Here is a 15,545-nt window from a genome sequence, read left to right on the forward strand (position 1 = left end):
TCATAAAACTAGTATCCAATATACGATGATATTATGCATGTAATGTTGTTAAATTACCCGTGAAAATAACTTCACTTCTCATGCTCGTAGAATTCGAATTTATGCCGGCTTAAGACGACATAAAATGACTTTTTATGCTCTAGTGCGTAAAGTAATATCTTCGTCTAAGACTTAGGCAATCAGGTGTCAAAGTTTCTACATATTTTTTTATCACTTTTAATGTTATATAAAAATAAAAATCAATCAAAATCAATCAATAAAACTAAAAAAATATATACTTAGTAATGCATGAAAAATAAAAGGTAAATACCTAAGTAAGTGAAAAATCATTTCCACTGTTGCTATTTCATTTCCTCGCAATCTAAGTGAAAAGCAGAGTGTACATACTCAAGCATTAAACCTATTTTCCCTCGACGTGTCTATCCACCTATATGAACAGGCTATATGAACGCCTCGGGGAAATTGGCTTGTTTTATATGCTCTCGTTGTGCATTCTACTATTTTGATTGCTATTTCTTTTTTTATGCTCTGTCCAATTTTGAGCGGTGACCGAGAATGAGGGCTACTTTACAGCCAAAATATCGCTAGATGGCGTTAGTATATAGGTATCGTGAGGTGAGGTCCGTTTTACATTGCAATCAAGCAAGACCGTACTAACGTCAAACGGTCCTCACGATACTAACGCCATCTAGCGCGATAGTTCGTCTGTCAACTATGCCCTCATTGCCAGAAAATATTGGGATTTTTCTCCGGGTTAAATAACATCAATAAGTAATTGATTTTGATTTTGATTAGCAGAACACTAATTTGCTCAACGAAACGTATGATTTTTTAAAACGATTTGACGATTTGATTTTTGTAAGACGTGAGTGTCCTTAGCTTCTTTTTTACTAACGGCTACAGAACCCTACACTGAGCATGATCCGACATACTCTTGGCCGGTTTTTAATCAGCGATCAGTAATTTTTATTTTATATTTTTTCAATTGATTACCGATTAAAAATCATCATGTATAAAATCGTTATTTTGATTAAAGATAATTATAAGACACTAGCTGGTGCCTAAACCTTCTCCTGACAATAGCGAACACAACAAAAAAGAATTAGCGAAATCGGTCCAGCCGTTCACGCGTGATGCCGTGACCAAGGGAAATAGGGATTCATTTTTTTTAATATAGGTATTAAAATAATAAAAAAGACGTGTGTAAAAAAATTAAACGCTTTAAAGAAACTTAATTAAACAAAACACGCATTCTTTGACAGGACAGAATGCGTCTATTCCGGAAGGAACAAACTAGTAAAAAATAATAACTGAACTGAATTTATAATTATTTACTACCTGTAATTAAGGATAACCGAACTCAATTAACGCAGAAAATCGTCGAAAGTTGGCTTTGAACATGACTTAGCGAGAAAATGAAAAAAATCTATAAAGTTGTTAATAAAGAGTAGGTAATAAAAAACATAAAAATAAGTATACTCGTAATGGGATAGTGTCACAAAACAATCTTATTAGTCCGTCGGTTAAATTATTGGAAAATATTAGATATGTATTTTTGCTTTTGTTAATTAAACAAAGAATGATGATTCCTAAAATTTAAAACGAAATTATTATTTATTAGTTATTATTATAAATTATTATATTAATTAGCTCAAAATAAAGAGTAAAAGCTGTGGTTAAATTTTTACCCGACTGCCCGAAGGAGGGTTATGTTTTGTAAGCGTATGTATGTATGTTTTTTTTATGTATGTATGTATGTCCATTTCTTCGGTCCTCGCTAGACGGGCCTCGGTAAATGGCAAGATGGATTTTAACATATGAGGTATCATTTGGATTCGTCTTAACTGTCGAAATGACATAGGCTATATATATAATTTTTCAATATGGCGTCTGCGAAAAAAACAACAACAACAATAACAAACAATAAGGTAACAATATGAGTATCAAATAAAAGCTAATAATAGCCCATTCTAAATATATATGGTTTATAATAAGTAACTACTTTTAATCTACCGTTTTCACATAAATATCAAAAAAAGTGTAAAAGAAAACATTAAATTAAAAAAATCAAAAAACCCAACTGCCAAAACTAAAAGGAAGAAAATAAGCCTAGTGGTCTAGAACTCTGTTATGTAGCTAATTTAAAGTTCAACAGTCGGGACCCATTTAAATCGTGACGCTCAAAAACTCTTAGTAATGGGTCCCGACTGTTGCACTTTAAATTAGCTACCTAACAAAGTTCTAGAGCACTCTTCTATTTTCTTCCTTTTAGTTTTGGCAGCTGGGTTTTTCGTTTTTTTTTTTTTAATTTAATGTTTTATTTGCTCCTGTTATAAGGCCCACCTTGTATAATGTTCAAGTTTTCGGGACTATGCAAATTTGAATGTTCATTGACATTATCTACAATGCGCTTGTTTCCATCCCCTCATTCGTGATGACTCGAGCAGAATTCGCCGAATGCGCCCGCGCAAGTAGTGATACGGCGATCGCGAGTCGCGACGGGCGCCAAAATGGTGCGTCACACGAAAACGCAATGTTTTTGGTAAGACGGCTTTTCTATATACACTGGTAATTGTAATGTAATTTGATGTGAAAGAGACATTTTGTTGTTTCATAATCAATTGTCAAATGATAATTTAGTTGCCTTTTCAGATGTGATTTTTTTAAATAATTAATTATTTAATGAGTGTAAAAATGGCGCTTGTGATTCAGTGTCCAACCCCTAACAGTTGAGGACATAAATATCTATAGATACAGGCATAGCGTGAATTACATCTAAGTATACATCGACATAATGGCTAGTGGCGTACCTAAAGGTATACAGATATTTTTGACGTCTTGTAAATGTTAACCCATTTTGACCTTTTTAGGGTTCCGTAGTCAACTAGGAACCCTTATAGTTTCGCCATGTCTGTCCGTTTGTCTGTCCGCGGGTAAGCTCAGAGACCGTTAGTACTAGAAAGCTGTAATTTGACATGAATACATATATCAGTCACGCCGACAGTGGTACAATAAAAAAAAAAGAAAAAAAATATTAGGGTACCTCCCATAGACGTAAAGTGGGGGTGATTTTTTTTTCTTACCCAACCCTATAGTGTGGGGTATCGTTGTATAGGTCGTTTAAACCCATTAGGGGGTTGCTAAAACGATTTTTCGATTCAGTGATTTCGTTTCGTCGTTGATTATTCGTTTTATTTTCCAGTTTATGTCATAGTAAATCATAAAATTAGATCAAATTTTAATAAAATATAATAACATGTACAATAAGCATTAAATTAATAAAACTACCTATCCTAAACTTTAACCTAAAACTAAAACAAATTACTTAAAGAGTACTCCTTAGGCAAGGTTCCGAAGATGCTGGCAGCGTTTCCTCTTTGAATAGGCAAGCTAATTCTTTGTCCGAGGAAGCTGCCAGCTCTTCGGCCCCTTGTGACGTCTAGGTACTAACCTTTTCGAAATTTCTTTAAAAAGTTTCACAGCGCTAGGACTGATTTGAAAAATAAAACTAAAACTAACTTATTCTAACCCCTTGTTTCACCATCCATTGATTAAATTTATTCGACGGATATATTTGATGCCGTCTCTGCTTGTTTTGTTCGAATAGATGGAGACGGCATCACATCTATCCGTCAAATTAAAATGATCAATGGATGGTGAAACAGCCCCTAAGTCTAAAGACTTCTAGGTATTTACAAATATCACCTAGATCGCTGCTGTTGAGCCTATAGATAAGGCTGGCTGCGTTTTCTTGTTGCCCAATGCTAATAGGTTTAAAAATATTTTCGACAAAAAATATCAAAGAAAAAAGGCAGCGGTTGTAAGTAAGTGTGGCTTATAATGAGGGCTATCGCGTATGAATTCGCCGCTAGAGGTGCTAGTGTAGCGTGAGGTCTCCGAAATGTCAAATTCATAGTTTTTGGGTGAGCTACGCGGGTTTATTTATAATTAGAATAATATTGTGAATATTTTGCAATATCTGTAATTAAATATGGCAAATATGCGTTTCGGGGCAATGAATGTCTGTGTTTTGAGAGTTTTGTCTTTCGGAAACCTTTGTCCTCCCTTTTTTCCGAACAAAACGGGGACTATGGAACACTGTGATATGCTCGATATTTTTATGGTACGTTTTCAAGTGTATTGAATATGATTTTAATCTAAACTTTGTTTTCACGCCCGTAATAACAGACTTTAAAAGCCATACTTAAAAACCTCACGCAACAGTGCACCATCTAGTGAGACAAAAAACGATAGCCCTCATTGTGACCGGTATCAACTACTGAATTAGAAAAAGTTATCGTTTTAAATAATCTTGATTATCTTTATTACCTTTATTTCACTTTGCCTTACGGGGCTTGTCTTCTCTTCGAAATCGGACACTTGACAGACGGTCGTGGTACAAAAGAGATAAGTCAACCTCATGTATGTACTTCACTTTTCATACTCGTACCTACGCTTAGCGGTCGCTCTAGGGCAAGGTAGTCAACTATGGCTTATGCACAAAAAACTATTGTGGTAGTGGCATTCGTATCTAGTTGTGGCACTCGTATTTCTTGTCGAGAATGGAACGGGAAGAATGGCAATATAAATTAATAATAACTAAAATATTTTAATGTTTGTCATTGTTATACTTTGTGACAGAAAATAGCTTGCGACGATTTCGACATTGGCGATATGCACGATTATTTTATTTTAAAGTGATTCGATTTGTAGCATTCGAAGATGGCGGATGTAGACAATATCCAATTTTGCTATTTATGATTCTTTGGCTAGTTGAAGTATAATTTTGATAGTGTTTTATGCGGCGATTAACCTTAACAGTGAACAGTGATCCCAAAATTCTATATTGCTCTCGTGTCTAACATTTTTTAATGCGCAAGTGGTCTCCACGTGGTTTCTGAAATTTTACTATCAAGTTGCAAAAACTACAATTACCGTACAACGTCCCTCTCAAAGAGAGTTTACCTTGACACTGGCGAAATTGTCCTATTAATTAGGACAGAAAAGCCATATTTTAAAAGAGAAGAATAAGATATTTTAAAGTGTAATAAATTCGCGTCTGCGTGTCTCAAGCGGATGGCACTCGCGCTCGCACTGGTCCCAACCGGTCCGAGATATCGTGTCCGTGAGCAGTGTCTATGTGTGCATTGCTCGAGCCCACTTTGTATGTTTATTTCTGTAACCTATCTGTTTTTTGGTTGCGGTCATTAGGGGTCGCCTATCACTAATGGTGCCTTCGCGATCCTTCTCCATCGGTCTATATAAGCCGCTTGACGAGCACATTCTACTAGTTCTACCACAGGGATCTTGGTGACAGATTTGATGGTGTCTGTCCATCGAGATGGTGATCGACCACGTGGTCTTAAGATTGACCATCAGTGGTGTAGCGGTATAGCACGCGGTACGGAATACCGAGGACCTGGGTTCGATTCCCAGTGATGGTCTTATTTTTCTGGTTTTTCTGTGCATTTATATTTCAGTTTGTATTTTCAATTCACGTGGTCTTGTTTTCTACTCTGCCCTGAATGGCCAGGGTTTGTGGAGCTCCATATGAGGCGACTACACCTGGATATATTCCTTACAAAAAAGTAGATAGCATAACACTATCGGAAACCGATCAATTTGTAACATAGACGATTCAACCGTCGGTTTGTCGGATTATGAAATACCGTTTTTGCGTGTATCATTTAGAAACGAGGTTGATCCAGGATGTATTTAAGTACTGCTAAGTAAGCCTAAGGTTAATTAGGTTTTCATTGGAAATGTGTGTTACACCTCAGTTCAGGAAGAACGGTGAAGCACTACGGACCAATGACTCTACTGAAAGTAAATAATTGCGATTGACTTTTGTTTCTTATTTTAATAAGTAACGAGTGGAGTTTAATAACTGCTGGTGATATGAAACTGCATTTAAGGTAATTCGCCTTATTAGTTTCCGAGATATCGACACATTTCTGTTCCGCATGTTTTGCTTGAAGAAAGTTATTATGTGCTTATTTTACGTCTTGCCATAAGGAAATAAGTAAGTACATTCGTAATTTAGATTATAATGTTTACGTAATCGACGTTTTGAGGCACAGTTCACCGAAAAATAATGGTGACAATACTTTAGCCTTTATTGCTCGCGCCTGCGTCCGTGCAGTTATATGCGAAAAGAAAAGAAAGAAAGTTGAAAGTCAATAAATAAAGTCAAAACATCTCTATTCAATTTAGGTTGCACCAAGCGCACCTATGAGTATAAAATCTTGCATTCATCCTCACCACCTTGAGGATTGGCAATCTAGCACCGTCCGCTTTAAGCGAAACTTTTTTCCACGCACGACTAAAGTACGGAATCAGCTATCTGGGACAGTGTTTCCGGAGCGATTCAATGAAATTTGGTATACTTATGTAAATTGCGTGACAATACAATAATCTGGTAGTCACATCCTGGTAGCCCGGCCAGGATCGTCTCCGCAGGACGGAACCGTTCAACGGTTAATGGCATCGACTTGAAATTTGCTATGCAAATGTAGTTTGGGTGACAATGCAAGTCCAGTCAAGAAAAAGTAGAGTCGGCAGAAAAAGCTTGTATTAAAAATGTAATTTTTACAAAAACTTACTTTATAGTAGACATTGCTTTGGTAGGTAGCTGGGTAGATTTCACTGTCACAACGAACTGTTATTGAACTTATATTTATGTCCTTGCTTATTTACACTGCGTGGTTCTTATATTGTTTATATAGTAAATACCTGTTAGAAGTGTCATGTTTTTTTATTGTTATTGAATAAAATCCAATGAATAAAACCTATTAAAAAAAAACTTATAATATGGGGAAGAACCTTTCATTATTTTATACAAAAATATACTCTTTTTTTAAAATAACTTGTAAACTTTATAATATATTATTGAAATGACATACTATGTGACAAAGCCTATAGGTAACAATGGTGTTTACACTTAGGTTTGTATGTGTAAAATACTCTAGTAAGAGGAAATCTATCATCTAATAGGTAGGTACTTTTATACAAGCAATGCTTGTAATATTAATTTGATTCGTTTTCATTTGTAGTTATAATATGTTTATGTTATATGTTTATGCCCAGCAGTGGGACACATTTATATGCTAATAAATAAATAATAATATTATTATGTTTATATGTTTGTGCGCATGTGTGTGCCCCGTGTTACGTATTCGCGGCAGATTTTTTATCAGCGAAATGTGTTGCCTGTCCTATTTTTAAAAATTTAGCGCTTTCTGCAATTATAGTTTTCAAGTACAAGCCGACAATTATGAGATATCTTTTGATCATCTGGCCATTGACTGAGATACCTAAATAGATAAAATATTCACACGTAATTACAAAAAATATGAATTCTAGACTTGAAGATACGAAACCGGGCAAAGCAAAACGACGTAAGTGCCATCTAAAATCATATCGACTTGCGCTTTTCTTGTTGCGTTTTAGATTTCGTTCACTTTAAGGCGCGCTTATAGAAGAATTTTCGGTATTTGAGGGGGTGAAGCAGACGACGCGGTGGAGGCGAATGCGGGGCGTCCAGCGCAACGCCTCGCGCGTCTGTCACGCAGCCCGTTGACGGCCTTATTCTGTTCGTATCCGTATTCTGGTTAATGTGAGTTCCGGATTTTTCGTTAAAATTATAATTACACAATTTTCGGTTTAATTAAGAAATTCTTCGTTTAATGTAAATAGTCTTGGTAATAAAGAAATAATTTATCCCTCTTCATGCCCACAGTTTAATTTGTAATGTAGGTAATGGATAGACATTAAGACTGAATAGGTAGACAGACGAAATAAAAATACATAGGTAAATCAATACAAATAAAAAAAACAATTTATTTTAATCTGAAATCTAGATTACAAGCTAGGCAAATCTACACATATAATAAACAGTAAAGAAATAGTTGTCTGTTCACTTTTAACAAATCAAATCAAATCGTTTATTCAGTAAATAGGCCGCAATGGGCACTTTACACGTCATTTTTTAAACTACCAGCGCTTTCGGAAAGACCATCATTGTCAGGAAAAATGCGCAGCAAGAAACTTGGCAGAGAGTCACTTTTTCAAAATGTAATACTTTAAAACTACAGTATACAACCCTTACCCAAACCATACAGTCAAAAAAATGAATGTAGGAACCATGTTCTTAGTACCCATAACACAAGCTTTGCTAAGCTTACTTTGGGACTAGGTCAATAGGTGTGAAATTTCCCGTGATATTTATTTTATTTTATTTATTTTATGTTCTAAGAAACATGTGCAAGCTGTAGCCAAAGATAAAAAATATGTCTTAGCGCACAGAACAACTTTGACAGATATAAAGATTATGAGTATGCGTAAAGTAGTTATTGCATCAATACAAAAATACAAATCGAAAATACAAACTTAGACATGGATGCACAGAAAAACCAGAAAAAGAGACCAGCGCTGGGAATCGAACCCAGGTCCTCAGCAATCCGTGCTGCGTGCTATAACCCCTACACCACCGCTGGACAGGAATTTAGACACGAATTTTTCCTATGCATACATATCTCAGGTTGCTTATTTCTACTACGCTACTATGCAGCAGCACTAGCGACATCTATGTTTCGCGCTCTCATCGAGAGACGTCACATTCTTTCGGAACCAACCGCTCACCCAGACAAGAGATGTCGCTACTAAGCAATCAAATTATGATTGGTTATTTGGAGTCTTTTTGTATTTTTTATTTCAACTCCAAATTTGTTACTTTTACGGGTATCCCGTGAAACCATATCGAAAATACAAACTTAGACATGGATGCACATAAGTACTAGTGCTGCTGCATAAGTAGCGTAGTATAAATAAGCAACCTGAGATATGTATGCATAGGAAAAATTCGTGTCTAAATTCCTGTCCAGCGGTGGTGTAGGGGTTATAGCACGCAGCACGGATTGCTGAGGACCTGGGTTCGATTCCCAGCGCTGGTCTCTTTTTCTGGTTTTTCTGTGCATCCATGTCTAAGTTTGTATTTTCGATATGGTTTCACGGGATACCCGTAAAAGTAACAAATTTGGAGTTGAAATAAAAAATACAAAAAGACTCCAAATAACCAATCATAACAAAAATACAAGTCAGAACACCAGAAACCAGAAGCAATAAGAGGTTGCATGAAAAAACATTTTTTGCAACTCACACGTAGCTGTTTTCCACGACTTGGCCTCACTAATTCGCGGAGGAGCAAGACAGATATTCCATTTTTTTTATTTTTTTTTCAATAAGAGGTTTTAGAAACGAAGTTAAGAACTCCGAAGTTCAGAACTACATCAGAACTGCGTAAGAACTGCACTCCGATTGCCTAAAATGGCAGTCCTCTGACAGTCGGGTGCAGTGCTGATGCAGTTTGCACTAACTGCGCAATAACTCCATTTTGCAGCCGGATTCCAGTTGGAGTGCATGTTTTTGACAATAATTTACTAGTGCAACCAAATGCGACCATCTTATTTTATTAAAATAATTTATGTTAAATAACTTGGCTGAATGCAAGATATTAACCTTTGCCTGCAATTAAATGAGAAAATTGAAACTGTTGTGTCACTATCAGAAATGTCAGTGAATCTGACAAAGGGATCAAGCAAGGCTACTACGACACTTGAAACTCGAAGTTCGTGTCGAGCGGTCCCTCTGACACTTATACTATTTAATACGAGAGCGAGAGGGACGGTACGATACGAACTTCGAGTTTCGTAGTAGCCGCAAGGTTCGCCGCGTGTTCGCCGTGAGTAGTATAAGGTTATACAACGTGCCTACAATTTGTACCTATGGCAGTCGCGGTAGAATCTGGACGAAGCCGTCCGCATCCGTGAGCGCCAACCAGCTTGCGGTCGTAGTACGAAATGTGAAATCCGCTCAGCAGGGCTACTACGAAACTCGAAGTTCGTGGGTTGCGGTCCCTCTGATACTTATACTATTTACAGTGCAAGCTCAGGTCAGGGGGCCCTCGAAATTCTGCTTTATAGCTGATGATAAAGTTGCTTAGAAAGTATTTGTATATATAATGATTTTACTTCAAAAAACCTTACCAGTTTTGATAGCAGTGGGCCCCATTTTTTTATTTGTCCCAGGGCCCTAGGTTACCTAGCTACGCCACTGACTATTTAGTACGAGAGCGAGAGGGACCGCACGACACGAACTTCGAGTTTGGAGTTTCGTAGTAGCCCTGCTGACTCGGCCCGACTCCGGCCGGTCGATTAGTGTGTGGTAGGTACTTACCGTTTAGGTACTCTAATGCTTCTCATATGTGCTCTGAGTTCACTTATGCGTTTCCTCTTACGCTTAACTTTTTTAATACTGCGATTACCCATATTATTTGCTCTCAAAAGTAGTACTAGCGCGTTAGAAAAATGTGCACAGGTCCGTCGTCGACTACGTACACGCGTGTACTGGCGACTGGGCAATACTTCGCCGCCGCCGCGCGCTAGAACCGTTTTATTTTGCCAAAGACGAAATAAATTGGTATGATTGATGTACTCAACCTATTGAAAATCTATGAAGCATAAATCTAAATCTACTAAAAAACTATTTAATAAAGCAAATTTTGTGTTGATATTCATAATATTTTTCATAATATTCGGTTTAACGTGTAAATGAAGGCTCTTTTTCAAAAAAATAATCTATCGAGGTTTTTGTCAGCAATCGTGTTTTTGATGAAGTCAAAAACTAGCTAATAGACTGAAAATACACATATAAAAAAATTGCAGTTGTAAGTATTGTGTAAGTATATTTTAAATATTTTCTAAAATTGTAGTTTTCACTACGTACAGCGCCTTAAAAATGCTAATGGAAGTAATTAGTATGGTTCCGAAAGATACTAGAGCGTAGTTATTACTCTGATATTATATTTAACTTTAAAAATTAAAAAGTTTAGTTCCGGTGTCGATTTTTCATGTTTGCGAAATATACCTCTTTGTAAAATTTTGCTTGCCCTTGGTAAAAGCAGTGCATGTTTTAGGGTTCCATAGTTTCATTCGTTTTATTGTGCCGTGGTTTTGTCTAGTGGTTTAACGCATGGCCTCACAAGCTGAAGCAGAGCCAACGCTTGAATTTTCCCAAATTAAAGTGTCTTTGCGGCTGTTCTTAGTTATGTTTGATTATGGTTAGAATAGGTTTGACCATTTTCGATATATTTGAACTTTTAAATGGCCATGTTGGTGGTTACATAACACTTCTTAGCTGATTATTGCCCTATTAGGTCCACTGAAGTGTTAGCATGGGTGGGCCACATCGTTAGAAGAATAGATAGCCGTTGGGGGAGAAAAGTCCTCGAGTAGCGACCACGAACCGGAAGACGCAGCATTGGCAGGTCTCCCACTAGGTGGACTGACAACATCGTGAGAGTTGCGAGCTACCGGTGGATAAAAGCCGTGGTGGCCTAGTGGTTTGACTTATCGCCTCTCAAGCAGAGGCTCGTGGGTTCAAACCCCGGCTCGCACCTCTGAGTTTTTCGAAATTCATGTGCGGAATTACATTTGAAATTTACCACGAGCTTTGCGGTGAAGGAAAACATCGTGAGGAAACCTGCACAAACCTGGGAAGCAATTCGATTGTGCGTGTGAAGTTCCCAATCCGCACTGGGCCCGCGTGGGAACTATGGCCCAAGCCCTTTTGTTCTGAGAGGAGGCCTGTGCCCAGCAGAGGGACGTATATAGGCTTGGATGGATGGATGGTGGATAAGTGGCGAGTTGTCAATCATAGTGGCATTCTAAGGGGGAGGCCTTTGTTCAGTGGACATCGTGGATGAATATTATTGGATTATATGCTAAAGAATGATTACAATTCTGTGCGTGTCGATCACCGACCCGAAACTATGCATTTTACGTATTCGAAGTTACGCCTGTTATTCAGAATACAAGTAGACAAAGAGTTGTAGTCGCTAAAGCAGCTCATTAAGCAGAAAACTGGAGCGACATGAGGAATGCAATGAACTTTACGGCTGAGTGCGCGGGCGCAGAAATGGCAGTGCGGCACGACAAACATATAAGTGGCTCGTTAGTCAATCCAGCGCAACTGTTTTAGGGTTAGGTACTAACATCCAACTAATCCTATTAAAATACGGTATTTGATAACTCCTGAATTTCCCATGTGTTATATATTATTATGAAAATATAGATAACAGACAGTCTTATTAGAAAGAAAGAAAGAAAGCAATGACACATAATTAGTAAATATAACAATAAGAAGTGTTGCCGCTATAAAAAAGCGAAGCGAAGATAAAACTTAAATCGGTTGAAAGTTGGATTTATAATGTTTTTTTGAAAAATCTATACCTATTGGTACAGGTACCTGTCTCTTTCTCAAACGCTTATGTCTATGCAGCAAGTATGGCGCTACTTGCGTGTGACGTCACATGCAATTGTATATCTTTCTTGACTTTCAAACCTTTATAACTTTGTTACTTATTTGTAAAGGCAGCTTAAATTTTTTTTCTCTATTCGATAACAGAAACTCTCAATTTAAAAAATATATAAAAAAATAGTGTGTTTGGTACTCCTTCACGCTGAAATGGCCGAACGGATTTGGATGAGAATGTAGGTAGACTTCCGGATAAAAACATAAGCTTGTTTTTGAGTAGCAGTAATCTAAAATTTTGTATCTAAATAAAAAAAACTGTATGAATTCATTTTTTCTAATAGAAAGTAACGCTAGAAACTCGTTAACTATTACTAGATGTAGGTACATATTTAACCGACTCGACTTCAAAAAAAGGAAGAGGTTATCAATTCGGTTGTATTTTTTTTGTTTGTTACCTCAGAACTCCGTCATTAATGTACCGATTTGGATTTTTTCAATCTCCTTACATTTATATTAGTTCGGCGATTTATGTATTTTTTTCTTTCATTTGATACAGTAAGTAATTTGTATTTTTTTTAATTTTTAGTTTTTTTTTCAAAAAATGACTTGACAAGTTTCTTGCGCGCATTCTTCTTGGCAATGATGGTATTTGCGAAGGCGCTGGTAGTTAAAAAAAGTGATAGATATGTAAAAATGCCCTTTGCGGCCTACTTGCAGAATAAACGTTTTGTATTTTGAATTTTGAGTTAACAGACACACATACATACTTACGTTTAAAGATAACTTACTGTAACATGTGTTTTGACTAGTCATAAGTAACGAAAACAAATTAACCCCGATGACAATACGAATCATAACATAACGACGAAGTAACTTAACTACCTAGCGACATAAATTATTTCTTGATGCTACAAATACTAGAGACATAAAATGCGTAACCGTTACGTAAAAGCTCATATACCGTAATATATCCGCAATAAAATATATAAGCATCGATAATAAGTGCTACATTAAACTTGTGCTGTGATTATGACATAGTTTGTACGCGTGGTTTTGCTCACGTAAATCAATATGCAGACTTTTACTCGCATTAATATTGTATATAAATTAATGAATGCTTACATGCATATGCAATTGGAAAACCTAAAATATCTAATTTAATAAAACTTAAGTAAACTCAATTAAAGTATTAGTGCCTAGTAAATTAGGATTGGCAACTGTACTGCACCATCAGCAGAAATACCTGTATTACCTGCTCGTATATTTAAAAAACCGGCCAAGAGCGTGTCGGACACGCCTAAAATAGGGTTCCGTAGCCATTACGGAAAAGTAAAGTAATATTTTTCTAAGGATTTCGTATTTTATACGGAATCTTCCAAGTTTAGATATATTTTATACCTTAGGCTGCTATTTACTCTTAAACTACTAATAATTCTCAAGCAAACTTAGCCGTTATAAGTTTTCCTTGTAAGTTTGATATACTTAATACCATCCTGAATTTTTTCCACCCACCGGTTTAGATTTTAGAGGGGGGGACGCTCGATTTTAATGAAAATTTGCACTTTAAAGTTGGATATTTCGCAAACAAATCACTGAATCGTCTTAGCAAACCCCCGATGGTTTTAAAATACCTATCCAACGATACCCCACACTGTAGGGTTGGATGAGAAAAAAAAAACACCCCCACTTAACGTCTATGGGAGGTAAGCTAAAAAAATTTTTTATTGTAAGTAAGTACCATTTTGTCGGCATTGTTTACATAATATATATTCGTGCAAAATTACAGCTTTCTAGCATTGCTAGTCCCTGAGCAAAGCCGCGGACGGACAGACAGACAGACATGGCGAAACTATAACATAAGGGTTCCGTTTTTGCCATTTTGGCTCCGGAACCCTAAAAAAGCCGTGACCTTTATTGCCTGAATAAGGTAATATATAGGTACATAAATTTTTTTGCACTTTGGCTGTATTTAAGTATGTTTATCCGTTGCCTAGTGTCCACAGTACCTACAAGCTTTGCTAAGTTTGGGACTAGGTCAATTAGTGTCAAGTGACCCATGACCGTGACCCATTTTATCTTTGTTGTTGACTGTACCACGCTGGAACCTTTTAAGGGTTCCGTAGTCAACTAGGAACCCTTATAGTTTCGCCATGTCTGTCCGTCTGTCTGTCCGCGGCTAAGTTCAGAGACCGTTAGTACTAGAAAGCTGTAATTTGTCACGAATATGGCGTCAAGTGTCCCATGTTATTATTATTATTATAATTTACATATCAGTCATTCCGACAGTGGTAAAATAAAAAAAGTAAAAACATTTTTTTAGGGTAAGTATTCTGGGTATCTCCCATAGACTTAAGAGGGGGTTATTTTTTCTTGACTCAAAATATCTTTATTCAATTTAGGCTATATATAACACGCACTTATGAATGTCAAAAACAAAAACCACCACCGGTTCGGAAAAACCTCTGTTGAGAAGAATCCGGCAAGAAACTCAACGAGGTATATCTATATATATAAAATCTAAACTGTTGTGGAAAATTAAAAAAATCAGAATGGTGGTTAAGTAGGTATACCTACTTATCAAATTTACAAGGAAAATTATAATGCCTAAATTGCTTGAGAGTTATTACCTACTAGTTTAAGAGTAGTTTAAGAGAGAGCAGCCTAACTCCTAAGGTATAAAATATACCTAAATTTGGAAAATTCCGTACACAATACGAAATCCTTCGAAAAATATTACTTGATTTTTTCTTAATGGCTACGGAACCCTATCTTGGGCGTGTCCGACGCGCTCTTGGCCAGTTTTTTAATTAATTTCGCTATGATTTCTTTGGAAAATGTATGGGATAACATGACATTAGTGGCACAATATAAGACCACCTTGGCACGAGATTCAGTTTCCTTAACTGTACGTTTTGCGATAACCATAGACTTCCCGGAACCAATCTTTACACGCGGTTCCCGCTTCACGTTTCTTCATACTGTAACGATTAGCACAAGCACAACGGTGCACATTATGCAATAATTAACTATGCACGTTTATAATGCAGTTGGATTAATAAAACCAACATATTGTGAGAAACTAAAAACGTTATTATAAAAATATAGATAAAAAGACAGTGTGTTTAGCGAATAGAAAACTTAAATCGGTTGAAAATTGGATTTATGATGATTTTTTTAAAAATCTATATGCCTCTCTCTTTCTCAAAAGCTTTTCTCTATGCAGCAAGTACGTC

General features: G+C 36.5%; 1 protein-coding gene across 1 annotated transcript in view; it reads left to right on the top strand.

Annotated features, from left to right (window-relative positions):
• The first annotated feature begins 2,479 nt into the window (after window positions 1-2,479).
• Window positions 2,480-15,545, top strand: part of LOC141427931 (uncharacterized) — a 29,314-nt gene continuing 16,248 nt past the window's right edge. The window contains exon 1 of the mRNA XM_074087541.1: window positions 2,480-2,542. Within this exon, the coding sequence (XP_073943642.1) occupies window positions 2,511-2,542 (32 nt within the window). The 5' untranslated portion in view covers window positions 2,480-2,510. The remainder of the gene's footprint in view (window positions 2,543-15,545) is intronic.

This window comes from Choristoneura fumiferana, chromosome 5 (assembly GCF_025370935.1).
Source record: "Choristoneura fumiferana chromosome 5, NRCan_CFum_1, whole genome shotgun sequence".
NCBI lineage: Eukaryota > Metazoa > Arthropoda > Insecta > Lepidoptera > Tortricidae > Choristoneura > Choristoneura fumiferana.